This window comes from Danio rerio, chromosome 17 (assembly GCF_049306965.1).
Source record: "Danio rerio strain Tuebingen ecotype United States chromosome 17, GRCz12tu, whole genome shotgun sequence".
NCBI classification, from domain to species: domain Eukaryota; kingdom Metazoa; phylum Chordata; class Actinopteri; order Cypriniformes; family Danionidae; genus Danio; species Danio rerio.
In genome coordinates this window covers 10,180,253-10,197,707 of record NC_133192.1, presented here as the reverse complement: position 1 = coordinate 10,197,707, position 17,455 = coordinate 10,180,253, and the positions used below count along the sequence as shown (strand labels likewise).

The window sequence follows — 17,455 nt, the reverse complement described above, 5'->3', positions numbered from 1 at the left end:
TTAATATACTTACTACAAATACATACTGCATGTTGCTTGCTAATTTTGGGTAAACAATATAGATTATAAGCACTTCAAACAGTAGCCTAGATTGAAATCATAAGCTAAATTATTAATATAATACGTAATTCTCGATTTTGGCATCTAATGTGATTATTTTAAGCTGTTTTTATGAAATATTTCTAAACCACTCAAAACTGAGGTCCAGTTTGGTTCACACATAGGTTAAATTGCTAAATAACAGCTGCAACTACAATATAATGGCATAATGTACTTACTACAGGAAAACATGCTGCATGTTTCCTGCTAATTTAAAGCCATTATAATGAAATTTTTTTTAAACCACTCAAATCTCAAAACCAATTTGGTTTACACATATTTTAAATGGCAAAATAGCAGCTGAAACTAAAATATAATGGCTTAATATACTTAATACAGCAACACATACTGCATGTTGCTTGCTAATTTAGGTTAAACAATATGGATTATATCATTACAAGCACTTCAAACAGTAGCCTAGATTAAAATCAGAAGCAAAATTAGATATTATATTGTGTAATTCTTGATTTTTTGCATTTAATGTGAATATTTAATGCCTTTTTTAATAATTTCTTTTTTAAACCACTCAAAACTACAACCAATTTGGTTCACACTTAGGTTAAATAGCTAAATAACAGTTTAAACTAAAATATAATGGCATAATATATTTAGTACAAGTACATACTACATGTTGCTTGCTATGCTAAGTTTGGGTAAACAATATGAATTATACCATTTTAAGAACTTCAAACAGTAGCCTAGATTGAAATCATAAGATAAATTAATAAATATAACATGTGATTCTTGATTTTTGCATCTAATGTGAATATTTAATGCCATTTTAATGAAATATTTGTTTAAACTTTTCAAAACTAAGGCCCAATTTGGTTTACATATAGGTTGAATAGCTAAATAACAGCTGCAACTAAAATGTAATTGCATAATATACTTACTACATCAACACATACTGCATGTTGCTTGCTAATTCAGAATAAACTACAGAATAAACTACATTATTGTTTACTGTTGTAAATATACTGCTTATTTCAGCAAATATACTAGGTCATTTGGGTATTTGAATGTATACAGAAATGTGCCTTCTGTTCATGTATTAAATACCACATACATCAGCGTTAGCAAGAATACCATGGTTGAATACCATTTCCCACATAACCCATGAGAAAGGGAATAACTAATCCAACGAATTTGGGTTTCCTCAAGCACCCGGGTCCTTTATAAACACGATTGCATGTTCTTAATTATGTAGCTAATCATTTAATTACAGACTTGGGACTGAAGAGAGGTTGTCGAGGAGTGCAATCCTGTTAATTAAGCTTTGAATATTAGCAAAAGGCTGAGGTGGCTTGTTAGTTCATTACCCCTTTAGTTATCAGCTGTTTTTAATATCTGCTTAGTGTAGTGACACATATTAGCTGCCGCCTCTATGCGGACGAGGATTAAGGCATACAAATGACTTCCTTTACGATTATATCCCTTTCAAATTAAATACAAACTGCAGAACTGTGATAAATCTAACGTTAATCATGGAGAGGGTTAGCGTTAACACTTGGGTGCGCTTTTAAGATTTTGTTGCAGGACTGGCTATGTGTGGTTTTAAGTGCTAAGGGAAGCAGAAATGGCTACAGGCACTTCTTATTTGTCTTCCAAAAATTTTAAATATTTTAATCAAAAATACGAAATAAAGTTAAGAGCTAATTTCATGCTAATTACGTAACAATAAAGCTAGCATACTATGGTTTGAAATATACGGCCCCACATGGAAATTTGATGCATGGAACTATAGGTAAATTACATATATGACATAAAAATTCACATTTGGATTGTACATATATAACCCCCGCCGGTACAACACCACCCAATCCGCTCCGAGCTGGGATCAAACTGGCAACTCTCCGCATGGGAGCTGGCTGCTCTAACAAGTAGACTAAAGACCATGACCTCGAGTGTCTGTCGCTGACCTCGAGTGTCTGTCGCTAGATAGATAGATAGATAGATAGATAGATAGATAGATAGATAGATAGATAGATAGATAGATAGATAGATAGATAGATAGATAGATAGATAGATAGATAGATAGATAGATAGATAGATAGATAGATAGATAGATGGAAAGATAGATGGAAAGATAGATATATAGATAGATAGATAGATAGATAGATAGATAGATAGATAGATAGATAGATAGATAGATAGATAGATAGATAGATAGATAGATAGATAGATAGATAGATAGATAGATAGATAGATAGATAGATAGATAGATAGACAGATAGATGATGGATGGATGGATGGATGGATGGATGGATGGATGGATGGATGGATGGATGGATGGAAAGATATATTCTCAATCTATAATAGATAGATAGACAGACAGACAGAAAGATAGATAGACAGATAGATAGACAGGTAGATAGGTAGACCGACAGACAGACAGACAGACAGACAGACAGACAGACAGACAGACAGACAGACAGACAGACAGACAGACAGACAGACAGACAGATAGATAGATAGATAGATAGATAGATAGATAGATAGATAGATAGATAGATAGATAGATAGATAGATAGATAGATAGATAGATAGATAGATAGATAGATAGATAGATAGACAGACCATTGCTTTTGTTTACAACCCTCAAAACAGTCTATCCAATTTCTATGTGGGGAATGGTATTCTGTAAATAAAATTGAAAATTTTGAGAGAATACTGTGCCACAAAAGCAGAAATCTCTTACCTCTATCTTTGTCCAGACATTATCATAGTTGTCTTGGTGTTGAATATCTGCTAGCAGTTGCTTTATCAATGGTGTGCATTGAATCATCATCTTTGGTACATTGGGCAGCTCACTCGATACATTTCTTGCCCTGGACTCTGGTGTACTCCTTGCCCCCTCGTCCTCAGACATTAGTTCGCTGAGGGGTCCAGATTCGATACTGTCATCCAAAGAAGGAGCCACATCGCTTGAGGAAGTAGGAGAAAAGCGCCCGGTTCGGGATGACTTCTTATAGGGGTGCAGCAAATGGAGATCAGTGCTGCTCTCCCAATCAGGGTTGACCTCAGTGAGCTCCCAGTCATCCACGTCCTGAATGGACTCTTGTAGGCCTCTTTGGGGTAAAGCCTGAGTGAGGCTTTCCAGCTTCATTGCCAGAATCTCTGTCTTTTTCAGCTGGGCAGGAAGAGCGAGGAACTCATCTGAGCCGTACCAGTGCTCTTTGAGGTTGCTCGATGCATTAGAGATGCACAGAGCGTTCTGGTTCATGATCCACAGAGAATTTGTTGCCGGAGCTTGATCATCAGGACTGGAGGACATTGCACGTGGCTCGTGGTCTGAAATGTCCTCTCCTGAAGATGGCGGTGGGCTGGAAGAGTCACTGTAAGCCTGCTTTGCTTTGGAGTGCATAGTCTTAGGGTTTGACAAGTGTTTCTGCTTGCTAAATTCATGCTCAGCTTCCGATAATCGTCTTTCAAGAGGAACCTGACCAGACCTTTTGAGTCCTATTTGCAAGTTCCTTGCATTCATGCCATAGAGACTCTCGTAGGATTGGCTCCCGCTGCCTGGATAAACAGATTCTAGCTCCAGCCAAAATTTTGTTCGATCTAGAGTATCCAAAAGAGAAGGTGTGCTTCTGCTCAAGTCAGCCTGGTACTGAAGAGGTGAAGGTCTACTAAACCTGGTATCTCCATCACCCTCCAGGTACATGGGTTTTTTAGGCAAAGGCTGTGTTGGAGATAGTTCACTCCTAAAGCCACCATGGAGAGGCCTCTTGGAAAGGCCAAAGTTGGAATCGTCCTGCATTGCTGAATCTGTTGTACCTTCTTCTTCTTTTTCTGTGGGGCTACTGATTGTCTCTTGAGGTTTTTGGGTGGAGGTAACAGACTCCTCTGTAGATGACGCTGACAACTGGTTCTGTCTGGAGGCTGCAATGTTGAGGAGATCCACACTCTGAAGCAGCTCTGGAAAGTCTTGCTCCAGCTCAGGATAAAGCGAGTGTGGTCCTCGACCTTCTGGGTCCTCAATAGGACTGTAGTCGCTCAGTTCATAAGCTGTGATGCCACAGTCAAGGGAGAAGTAATCCCTACTGCATTTAATGGTCAGTTGGCCAGAGTCATCAACTTCGGTCAAAGCGTCCAGTCGAGCCTAAAGGTGATCAAGACAAAGGTCATTTTGAAAATGTAATCAAATCTCTCCTATTCTATCCTATCCTGCTTTGAGATAAGCAAGTACAATGTGGCGCAAGTATCTACTAGGGTTGCCTATTCTGAATGAAAGCTGCATGATAATGGAAAAAAAATCATAGCCGCATATTGTATAATTTCTTGTGCCCAAATTGTTTATCGAGTCTCAAACTCAATTCCTAAAGGGCAGCAGCTCTGCACAGTTTTGCTCCAGCCCTAATCAGACACAGCTAATACAACTAATCAAGATGTTCAGATCTTGAAAGCTGTTAGAATAGGGTTGGAGCAAAACTGTGCAGAACTGCGGCCCTCCGGGAATTGAGTTAAGTTTGAGACTCATGGTTTGCATTTTCTTGATATCTGACATAGTCACAGGACTTACAGTAAACAAAACGTTCAATCTAATAGGGCTATTATTAATCTATTATCATTATTATTGTAGGGATTTTTCTCCTTAATTATGATAGGACAGTGGATATAACAGACAGGAAAGCATTGGAAGCAGAGGAAGGATCGGCAAAGGACCTTGAGTCAGGAATCGAACTTGGGTCACCATGATCACCTTAGTGCTATATGTCAGCACACTGAACCACTATGCTATTGGTGCCAACTTTTAGGGTCAATCGATGTGACTATTGCAGGTGAGCACATTGTGAAACCAATGCTAGAACAATATATTGTGGCAGCCCTATTCTGAATGTCTTGGTGAAGGGTATTGCAAATGATTTTATGGTACAATCCCAGCAGAACATTGCATAACTAAGTTCCCGTCCTTGGGAATTATCAAAGGATGTACTTATATCAAAGGGTGAACCCGCTTTAGGTGGTTTAATTTGGAGAATGTTTTAGAGATGGATCTGACCTGGTCGTGATCCTGGCTGAAGGCTTGTAGGATGTCAGTCTGCCGGGTGTAGTTCCCGTTGGAGTCCTGCAGGCCCTGGAGAAGCCGCTCTTTCAGAACCAACACCGACACTCGCAGCTGGTGCCACAGGAGCTGCACACTCCGGATGTCCACTATGATGTTCACAGAATAGGACAGGAGCTTCAGGGAGAACTCGGTCTCCAACAGTGCGTGGATCTGCTCGACATGATCAGATATGTCTTCACAGATGTCCTATAAAACAGACAAATGCGCAGAAACTCATCAGATATGAAGATCTGCAATTGAAATGCACAAAATTACACATGATATGATGGCTACATCTCTCGGGAAATACACTATTGCTGATGATCTTGACTACTTCCTCAAATGCTAATGAGCTTATTTCCATCAGCAACCTAGAAAGCATTCCAGACACATCCCTCTAAAGAGTTTTTAGATGAAAGACACTGAAAGTTCAGACAAAATGGTTTATATGAATTATAGTTGTTGAGAAATAAAAAATAAAAGACAAGACGTGAGTCATCATCAGCACTTTTGGAGTTCTCTGAGAGATTGCAAAAGATTGAATTACTCAACAGGATATATCTGCATCGTGCATACCAAATACTATTATTACGATTGTTGATAGAAATAGCTCAGATTTCTGGGCATTTCCCCATGTTAGCATTTAATTTCCTTTTAATAAAAGGTATAAACATCAGTCAAGTCTACTTGTTGTCCACCTACCTTCATCCAGGCACAAGCACAAAAACATCATCACATTATGTATTCATGTGAGAGGAAGTAGAAGGATATTTGAGTCATTTTCACATGACATGTGAATAATACAGAGAAGGTCTTAGAATATATTAAAATACACCATATTGGCCATGTGGTATCCCTGTTTGTTTCTGTTTAGAAAATGGCATTCACTCGGATTAAAACATTTGGGGTCATTATATACAGTTGAAGTCACAATTGTTAGTCCTCCTGAATTACTAGCCATCCTGTTTATTTTTTCCCCTAACTTCTGTTTAACAGAGATGAGATTTTCTAAACACACTTCTAAACATAATAGTTTTCATAACTCATTTCTAACAACTGATTTCTTTCATCTCTGCCATGATGACAGTAAATTATATTTCACTAAATATTTTTCAAGATACTAGTATTCAGCTTAAAGTAAATTTAGGGCACACTCACACTATGCTCTTCTAACCGTGCCCAGGCCCATTTCCCGGATCGTTTGAGAAGTGTGAGTGCTCTGATTTGGGTTTAGGCACGGTTCACTTGGCCGGCCCTGACCCAGTTTGAAAAGGTGTGTCAGAGGGCGGTTCACTTGGGCTCAAAGCTTGAAATTGTGACATTTAAGGGACTGTTTCATACGGATTTTTTAATAATTTGTTCACTTAATCATTTATTAATCATTCTTACTGTTCAATAAACACAAACTGTCGTAGTTTTTTAAAGACACAAACCCCTCGCTGCGCAACAGATGCACCTTTAGCAAACCTCCTAATTCCTGCAGCATGCAGGCTTTATGATTGTTTATGAGCATCAAAAGTGACTGATCTGTTCGATGAAATATTTGACTGCATCCCAATCAACTAAAATGATATAACTAAAGAAATCTCCGCTATGCTGAGCGAGAGTGCTTCTTACTGAATAGCGCATCATCGATGACATAAGCGTGCTCAGGTGCAAATGCAATGTGAGTGCGGGCCGTCGGGAGAGATGGAAGGGGGGACAAGCATGCTTCAGTCCAGTTCAAGGCAACTGTACATAGTGTGAGTCCGACCTTAAAGGCTTAATTAGGTTAATAAGGTTAACTGGGCAAGTTTTTAGGCAAAATATTGCATGAAAGGGCTAATAATATTGACCTTAAAAAATTTAAACTGCTTTTATTCTAGCCAAAATAAAACAAATAAGACTTTCTATAGAAGAAAAAATATAGTAAATACTTGCTATGTTAAAGATCAGTTAAAAAATAAAATCACAGGAGGGCTAATAGTTGCGACTTCAACTGTAAATTAATATTATTACACTTGCTAATTAACTGGATGTCAGCCAGCTATCATATCCATAACACAAACATAAAGGTTTTTCTGTTTGTTTGTTCCTTGCAGCATCTGGTTCATCTGATGTGAAAGTCACAGCAGTGAAGAGCACATTTACAGCCGTGGGTCACTATAGGTCTGGGAGGCTTTTCTTTTACTGTCAGTGTGATTCAAATCATAAAGCAAGCAGCCAGAAGGTGATATTAAAAGTCTAGTTTCAGAAGCAGAGCTAATTTCAGAAGATGAGATCACAAAACAGAATAACATAAGGTGGTTTGGATACAGTGCACAGCAACTGCATATTTACAGTAGCCCAAAAAAGTACTTGAACACTCTAGTCTTATGGAATTAGATCTGTGCCAAATAAAACACACAAAATGGTTCTAGAAATGAACATAAATATACATAAACAAATTAAAAAACTCTTGAAAAATACAAAATAATCAAGCAAAAAAAAAAGTGTATTATTAGTTTGGCTCACTTTCTGCTTCGCTTTTGATAAACACAGTTTTGATTGCGCTGCCAGAGTTTTCCTTTACGTTTCTCAAATTTACATTTGTGATTCTGGCACAACGCTCTCATGGGGGCGGGCTTACCTGCTATTTGTTCTTATTGGTTTAGGAGATTTTGATTGACATCTCATTGAAAACTGTGTTTATTGAAATCGAAGCAGAAAGTGAACCGAACTAATAATACACTTTTTTTGAAGACAGTGTTTTTTTGTTTTGTTTTTTGCCATTAATGTATATTTGTGTTTGTTTCTGGAAAAGTTTTGTGCGTTTTATTTGGGACAAATCTAACTCCATATAGTCTCAGCTAACTAATGTTATTATTCTAGATTTCAATTGCATGAAAAGTCAGATAACAACTGTTTTCCTCAAATGTTGAACTTAGGAGTGTACCATCAATGTGCAAATGCTGTTTGGGGCCACTAATGTGTTTGGATCATGTCATGTTCCCCTCCCCCATGTGGAGTCAGTCAGGAGGAAGGCTCAGCTGCTAGCTCGCAGTTGCCTCATTTTGTCCAAACTTGTCCAAACACAATGTAATTTATGAAAAGTTAATAAAAATATGACTTTTTATAAAGAACATAACAACATCCTTTTGATATTTTGCTAAATAAAAGAAAATAATTTATGAACTCACATTAAAATAGAAAATGTCTGAGTTATTTGTAATCAAATTTAAAATATCAGTGGTAAGAGTAAACAAATGAAACCAGGACTTCACATTTTAAAAGGGTTACAATTATGCATTAATCACTTTTATAAGGGATTAAACAGTTGTGTGGAAACATTGTGTGAAAATAACCAGCCTCCAATGACAAAAATGTATGAATTTAATTTTTTATAATCGCACTTGATAAAAAAGTCTGCAAAAACACTTGACATTCTCCCTTTGCATGTGTCATCAGAGTGGGAAAGCCCCGCCCACTAGAGACCACCTCTCCTTCATTGGCATAGGACATTAGTCTTGTTTTTGAATCAGCCACTATGCTGACACATAGGCATTTATAGCTCCTCCCTCTTTTAAAAAGAGCACAACCTTATTTGAATTTAAAGCGACAGTCACCAAAACGGCACAATTAACATCAAAGCCTAAAATGGGCAGTTTCTAAGAGTTATAAACATTATTTGTGTTGTACTTTCAGCTGATATTTCACATACACAGTAGGAGCATCAGAAATTTATTTTACATCTTTTAAAAAAGAGGCATAATAGGTCCCTTTTTAGCCATTTTTCAATTACTTTCAATGTAATGTGCCAATGTGGTGTTGCATTAACATTACATGCCCGTAGTCAGGGGGCGTTCGGTTGGGTTTGAACGACCCACCTCCAACAGCCAATAGGTCCAGAATTTTTCCTTTAAATTAATTTATGTAATTTTTTTTTTTTTTTTTTGGTAATTATTTGTATTACAATGTCATGAACAACCACTTATATAATCTGAATATATTTACAAAGCCCTCTGAAAGTAAAAATAATAATGTTTTGCATATTGAATATCACAATATATAGCATTATTGAATATCACTATATGTCAACCTCTAAGAAAAAAAAAGTAGTGTGTGTTTGCACTGACATAATTTGCACATGATCTACATAAGCAATTTGACAAAACCATCATCATTTTTGCTACTGCAAAAAGCATGCACACGATTCTAGAAAACAAGTTAATCCAGCACAAAATATTTCATAAACTATCACCAAAATGGTGCATTTAAACTTCTTAATCAAATACAAGAAGCTTAAATTATTTTTGATTATTTCTTAATCAAATACAATATGTGGTTGAAACAATTTAAAACAACAATTAGAAGATAGCAGACAATATTATAGGAGATAGTACAGTAGATATTTAGTCGCACACTCCTAGCTCCTCTACTGTTTCCTTCTTAAGATGTCTGTTGCATCTCAGATAAAATACCTTAGCGAATATGTAATGTATATTCCTTCATTCATTTTCTGTTTGACTTAGTCCTTTTATTAATCTGGGGTCGCCACAGTGGAATGAACCGCCAACTTATCCAGCTTATGTTTTATGCAGCGGATGCCCTTCCAGCTGCAACCCATCACTGGGAAACACCCATACACACTTATCCACACACATACATTGCGGATAAATAACCTTGCCTAATTCACCTGTAGCGCATGTCTTTGGACAATGGGGCACCCAGAGTAAACCCACACAAACATGAGGAGAGCATGCAAACTCCACACAAAAACACCAACTGACCCAGCCAGGGCTCGAACCAGCAACCTTCTTGCTTTGTGGCGATAGAGCTACTCACTCTGCCATCACCTTCATAAAACATATTTGTTCTAAAAACTTGATTTTGTTTAATGTTCTGGCTAAAAACTCATTTTTTTTGTACAGAATCTCTAAAACAAGAATGAGTCAATATGAATAATATGAATGCATTAATAGATTTGGATTTAATTGATTCGGCTAAGAGTTATAACACTTTTTAGCATCACAGGGTATACACTTTTTCTTTTCCTAAAAAAATACTGTAGTTGGTTCAGTGTTTTGCTTAAAACCAGTGCAAATGTCAGAACCTAAAAAGCACAAAGTCAAGGGTGAGAAGGAATATAGTTCACGGTAGCATTTATAGGGCATGGCAGACATGCCAAAACAACTGCAGCTCTTGTCAAACACAGCAACACAGGAGTTTTAGCCAACATCATCTTTGATACAGTGTCGTCCACTTCCTAAAATAACACGGCACCTCTGAATGTAGGTCAGACATGCTGCCAAAATGAAGCAGGTCCCACACACTCATACCTCGCTGCTGGCTCAAACACAAACAGTAGAGTACAGACTGACCAGCTCATACTGTAGATCACTGCAACACACTTACTGTAACACATGCTATTTTAACTTAACCAAGCTAAAGGTTTATATGATCTTTTAGAAACCAGTTGTCAAGATTTGAATTGCATTCATCAACGTCAAATCATGAAATCATCATTAATAATTCATTGGATTTACTCAGTTTTTTAAGGTAGGTGGTTACAAACAATTTATATGGACTAAATTTAAACAGCTTAGGGGTAGTTGAGCATTACTATTCAATGTGTTTAAATTCAGACCATATAAATAATGCAATCACTTACCTTAAATTTAGTAAATCCAATAAAAAAAATTTTCAGTGTAGAAACAAGGCAAAAAGTAGAAGATAGCAAGACAAGAAACATGTTGTTGTGTTTGTGTGTGTGTTTTCTTTTTTTTTTTCTTCTTTTTTTTTGCAGTAAATGTTTGATGTATGAAACAAAAACATTTCTAGGCTTAAAATTCATATCAGGGTTTATTCAGCACAGTATGTTTAACTTTCTATAACAAGACAAACTGATTCTCGGTGATCAACTGTAAAATGGAAATGACCAACAAAAAGTTTAAATGATCTTTGTCTCAATTTCATTCTTAGCTCTGCAGGATTCATGTCTCTTATATGACAACGTGGCGTCTTTTCCCTCTCACACACAAGACATTAAGTTCAAATCAATATTTCGTGTCAATTTTTTCAAGGTCACAGTCACTAAATCCTGTAGTGTAACACAAGACCCCATCAACTTTGGGTTTATTTTGTGGATTTTTGACCATATATGCATATAGTACAGATTTTTTCAAAGTTATCAATATTCTGCAAGCATGTTTAAACTGATCTACTTCTTTTTAATGTTGCAAACAATTTCTATTTAAAAATAGAAAGAAAAAAAGAGAAAAATTTCTCAGAGGCACTTTTCCAGGATTACTCTATGTGTAAATAACTAAATAAGACATTTTTCAGTACAGCAAAAAAAGTTTTTTGCTTTGTTCTGCAAACTACTGATATCATATTCTTCTAAATATGAAAAATTTAATTAAATTAAAATGTAAAAATTTTAATTTAAAAAAAGAGCAAAAAAATCTCAAAATGTTTAGACATAACTGTATTTATTTTTAGACAATTACTTCAGAAGAGTTAAGAAAGGTATGAATGTATATTAAAGTAACCTTGATTTCTCACAGCAAATAAAAAAAGCAATGGATTATTCATTGATAAATATTTTTTAAATGAATAAATACAAATAAATATAATATTTATTTGTCATTTTGACCAAATGTAATTTTCTACCCCATAAAAATATTTAATAATAATAATAATAATAATAATAATAATAATAATAATAATAATAATAGCTTACAAAATAAAATAACGCATAAATGAAAAAATAAATATTAATGATAATAATAATAATAATAATAATAATAATAATAATAACTTACAAATACTAAACAAAAAAATAAAAACATAAATATTTTATAATAACTTACAATACTGAATAAAAACAAATGAAAACATAAATATTTAATAATAACTTACAAAAAAACATACAAAAAACATGAATATTATTAATAATAATAATTCATTCATTCATTCATTTTCTTTTCAGCTTAGTCCATATATTAATCTGGGGTTGCCAGAGTGGAATGAATCGCCAAATTATCTAGCATGTTTTACGCGGTGGATGCCCTTCCAGCTGCAACCCAACACTGGGAAACACCCATATACTCTCATTCACACACATACAATAAGTCAATTTAGCTGATTCAATTCACCTATACCGCATGGTTTGGACTGTGGGAAAAACCGGAGCAGCTGATGACATATTCTTCTAAACTTAAAATAAATATTTCATACAGAGCAAAAATTGTCAAAATATTCAGACATAATTGTATTTAATTTAGACAAAACAATAACTTCAGAAGAGTTAAGGAATGTATGGTGGAATAAACTTGATTTTCAATCACAGCAAATAAAAAATCACAGATATTGATTTTCAGTCAAAGTAAATAAATATTAAACAATTAATATATAAATACAAATAAATATAATTTTTGTAATTTTGACGAAATGTCATTTACTATACCCCCCCTACAAAACTAAATAAAAACATAAATGAAACCATAATTATTTAATAATAATAACTTACAAACATTAAATAAAAACATAAATGAAACCATAAATGTTTAATAATATTAACGTACAAACACTAAATAAAATAAATAAAAACATAAATATTGAATAATTATTACTTACTAACACTAACTAAAAACATAAATGAAAACATAAACATTTAAAAATAATAGCAGTAATGATGATAATAATAATAATAATAATAATAATAATAATAATAATAATAATAATAATAATAAATAAATAATTTACAAAAACGAAAAAAAAAACATAAATGAAAACATAAATATTTATTATTATTATTATTATTATTATTATTATTATTATTATTATTATTAATAATAATAATAATAATAATAATAATAATAATAATAATAATAATAATAATAATAACTTACAAATACTAAATAAAACAAATAAATACATAAATATTTTATTTATTTTAACTTACCAACACTAAATAAAAACATAATGAAAACATAAATATTAAATAATAATAACTAACAAACTCTAAATAAAAACATAAATGAACAAATAAAAACAAACATTTTATAATAATAAATAACAAGAACTAAATATAAACATAAATATGTAATAATAATTACTCACAAAAATTAAATAAAAAGCATAAATGAAATCATAAATATTTAATAATAATAATAACTTACAAAAACTAAATAAAAACATAAAGGAAAACATAAATATTTATTAATAATAACTTACAAAACTTAATAAAAACAAAAACAAATATTTAATAATAATAATAATAATAACTTACAAAAACATAATAAACATATAAATTTAAACATAAATACTTTATAACAATAATTTACAAAAACATTAGAATTTCATATTTATAACTTTCAAAAACTAAATAAAAACATGACTTTTTTCCTTGGAAAATATTGTAGAAAGTTTGGAAAACTGTAGTCATTATCTACTATGGTACAAAATAAAGCACCACACACAAAAAAAATTGGTAGTACTATAGAACTTTTGGGATAACAAATACCATTGAAAATGAAATAGAAAAGCTGCTCCCCAACACCATGTGACCACTCATAACACAAGCACACAGACACACATACAGAAAAAACTCCAATCTAAATGACCTTTCATTAAAAATGCATAACAACCCATAAGCCCTTTCCACCAAAACACACCATCAATCCCACTCACGTCTTGTCTTTCTCGTTTAAAAATCCAATAAATCAGCACCATGCACAAAGCCAGCATCCATGCTCAATTATCCACAAAAGGAAGCGCAGCCACTCGACTTCACACATCCCGACCACGTTTCAAACAATCTCAGCAACGTCAAAGCCATCAGAGACTTCCAGTTAGAAATATACCCCAGCGTGTCAGTGGATCTTACCTGCGTAAAAAAACACGATGAATCAAAGCGAATGGAGTCAGAGATCTGTTTAGTGTGATGTGTGTCAGATATGTGACAGCTCTGGTCTGATATGCTCTGTTATTCCTTGCTCACTCACTGTTTCTTTCATTCTGTCTTTCTCTCTGGAGGAGGGGTTGTTTTACCACACCGAGGGGCTATTTTGGGACTTGACCTCTTCCTCGTGTTGCGCGCACTTTTGTCTGGCCCACCGGCATGGGCAGCTGCTGCGGTTGGGGGGGGATTACATGAGGGGTAACTGGAGACATTGGGGTCACACCTCATACTGGAGCTTCCACATTAGCATTAATGTCTACAAGGTTACTACATTAAAATGTACAGTCGGTGTGTGCTACAGCCGATGCAAAGTGCTGAGTAAAAGATATGCATACTTGAAGGAATAGTTCATCCAAACATTTAAATTGTGTCATCGTTTAGCATTCACTTTACTTTATTTCTGTACTAGTGTTGGGGGTTATGCTTAACAAGTAAGCAAGATACGTAATAATACTTTTAAGAGTAACAAGTGAAGTAATGCATTCATTTAAAAATATAATAAAGTAATAATATTTGAGGTTTTTTTTAGGTAATGAGACTTACTTTTTCTTTTAACATTTTTACATGTTTACATGAGATTTTGAGGGGTAACTGAAGACTTTGGGGTCATATCTTATACATTATAATTGGGGTCATATCGACATTATAATATCTACAAAGCTACTACATTAAAATGTACAGTCAGAGTGTGTTACAGCCTATGCAAAGTGCGGAGTTAAAGATACGCATACTTAAAGGATAGATCACCCAAACATTTAAATTCTGTCATTGTTATAATAATGGTAATATAATAATAAGTAATAATATTAACCTAAAAACACTCAATTAAAACATAAATATTTGATTATACTAACTAAAAAAAACACAAAAAACAATAAAAACATAAATATGTAATAATAATAATAATAATAATAACTTTAAAAAACAAGATAAAAACAAATAAAACATAAGGATTTAATAATAATATTATTAATAATAATAATAATAATAATAATAATAATTTTAATAGATTTTTCTAAGTAAATAAAGGTTATAGATAAGTGTTATAGGTAAGACCTTTATAGATAAAGGTTATAGATAACCTGTGTTGTTAATTGCAGGCCCTGCAAGTTCTGAAATAGATCAAGCCTCAGTCAGGTAAGAAAAAGTAATTAACTATTTACTTAGAAGTATATAGTAATGCATTATGTGGTATAAAAGCAAGTAACGCAACTAGTTTTTTGTTTTTTTTTGAGGGGGGGGGGGGGGGGGTAAATCAATATTTTATTGCATTACTTTCCAAAGTAATTTTCCCCAACTCTGTTGAACACCCTATTAATTATTTTGAATTGTGTTTGCAATCGGATTCGGTAACCTTTGACTTTGATAGTATTTTCATACTAAATTCAATGGTTACAGGTTTCTAACATTTTTCTGAATATCTTCTTTTGTCTTCAACAGAAGCAAAAATACAATCCTGAAGGTGTAAAACCTCTTGAGGGTGAGTAAATAAGGAGTATTATTTCTGGGTGAACTATGCCTTTTAAGCATGCACAACTAGAAAACTGCAAGCTTCTAGGTACTAATACAGTACATCACAAAATCATGTACATAATGATAATAAAATGCCTTGCTAATGTAAATACAGAGATATGGTACTATTAAACTACTCCAGTTTAGAAGAATAAAAACATTAAACTGATCAAATGTAATAGCAAATGGCATTTATAATATTCATTCATTCATTCATTTTCCTTAGGCTTATTCCCTTTATTCATCAGTGGTCGCCACAGCGGAATGAAGCGCCAACTTATCTAGCATATGCCCTTCCAGCTGCAACCCAGTACTGAGAAACACCCATACAGACTCATTTACACACATACACTGCGGCCAATTTAGTTAATTCAATTCTCCTTTAGCGCATTTCTTTGGACTGAAGGAAACCGGAGCACCCAGAGGAAACCCACTCCAACACGGGGAGAACAGGCAAACTCCACACAGTTATTTATGTTATTTAAATTATTTATATTATTGCCAGTACTTATTTATGTTATAAATGTATTTTTGAACAAATAACTGCAGCCGTAATAAAGCAAAAATATAAATAAACGTTTGAACTCCATGCAAATGCTCCAAAGTTTGAAGAATTTAGCACATCTGCAAATACACACAGAGCTTTCAGTCTATACTCTCTCTCTCTCTCTCTGTAATTTAGACTGAATACTCTGGATTCTCCTTGTCATTGAGATTACATCACTCTATATAGAGTAAGACACCACACGGTCTGTGTAAAAATACATACATGAGAAACATGGGAGTGTCTATGAGAATATGTGTGTGTGTACCTTATATTCCTGACGCCGTGTGGACCAAATGTGCCTACAAGAATAGCAATACCAGTGCATTTTGATATTTTAGGGACTTTTTTGTTCCCCATGACTCATAAATTGTTTGTTTATTTGTTTGTTTGTTTGCTTTATTTATAGAGCACATTTAAAAACAACAGATGTTGACCAAAGTGCTTTACAAAACGACCAACATACACAATCTATACCTATATATACAAAATTAAGCAAAATTTATAAAGCAGATTAAAATGAATTAATTACAATTAAAGGCAAGAGACAGAAGGTGATTTTTTAGATGAGACTTAAAAGCACCAAGTGAAGAACATGACCGGATCTGTAAATTTTACAGTCGGGGGGCTGCAGCAGAAGAAGCCCTGTCAACTCTTGATTTCAACCGTGTTTTGGGGACAACTAGCTGAAACGGTTTTCGGACCTGATTGGCCTCAATGAAGTGTGCCAGTGAAGAAGCTCAGAGATGTAAATAGGTGCCAGACCATTCAAACTTTTAAAAACAAGTAGCAATAACTTATATTAAATTCTAAATTGGACTGGGAGCCAGTGAAGAGATGATAAAACTGGTGAGATACTAGAAAAATGTTTTGTCCCAGTTAAAAGCCTACCAGCTGCAGGCGTGCTATTGATGCCTGTAAAACTCCTGAATACAAAGAGTTACAGTAGTCCAGTCTGGACATAATAAAAACATTAATGACAGTTTCCAGCTCTTTAAAAGAAAGAAAAGGCTTCAATTTAGCTTATTTGCTTGTCGAACTTTAACTCAGTGTCAAAAGTAACTCCAAGATTTTTTACGTGACGGTGGACTTTAGGCTTGATCGAACCTAATTTATTAATTGTAGATTCACAGACACTCGGAGGACCGACACAGCGAGAAGGGCTCTGGTTCGGACAGACACATTGTTCCCCATGACTCATAAATTAAACAGAATGATGTATTTTGAAAGATGTGAAAATGTAGATGGTTTCCTGTGAGGGTTGAGTTTTGGGGTATTGGTATACAGTTTATAAAAAATCATATTTCAAGTCCCCATAAGGATATCTGTG

General features: G+C 34.1%; 1 protein-coding gene across 8 annotated transcripts in view; it reads right to left on the bottom strand.

Annotated features, from left to right (window-relative positions):
* The window catches only part of akap6 (A kinase (PRKA) anchor protein 6), a 279,219-nt gene that overhangs the window by 222,083 nt on the left and 39,681 nt on the right, over positions 1-17,455 (bottom strand). For 5 of the 8 annotated variants that reach the window (XM_001919913.8, XM_021467296.2, XM_021467295.2 and 2 more), the window contains exons 3-4: positions 5,102-5,353; positions 2,798-4,201 (exon numbers count right to left, since the gene is read on the bottom strand). In XM_001919913.8, the coding sequence (XP_001919948.3) occupies positions 2,798-4,201; positions 5,102-5,353 (1,656 nt within the window). Of the gene's footprint in view, positions 1-2,797; positions 4,202-5,101; positions 5,354-13,994; positions 14,128-17,455 lie in introns of those variants that run through there. The other 3 variants (XM_073928153.1, XM_073928156.1, XM_073928154.1) reach the window with 1 other exon arrangement.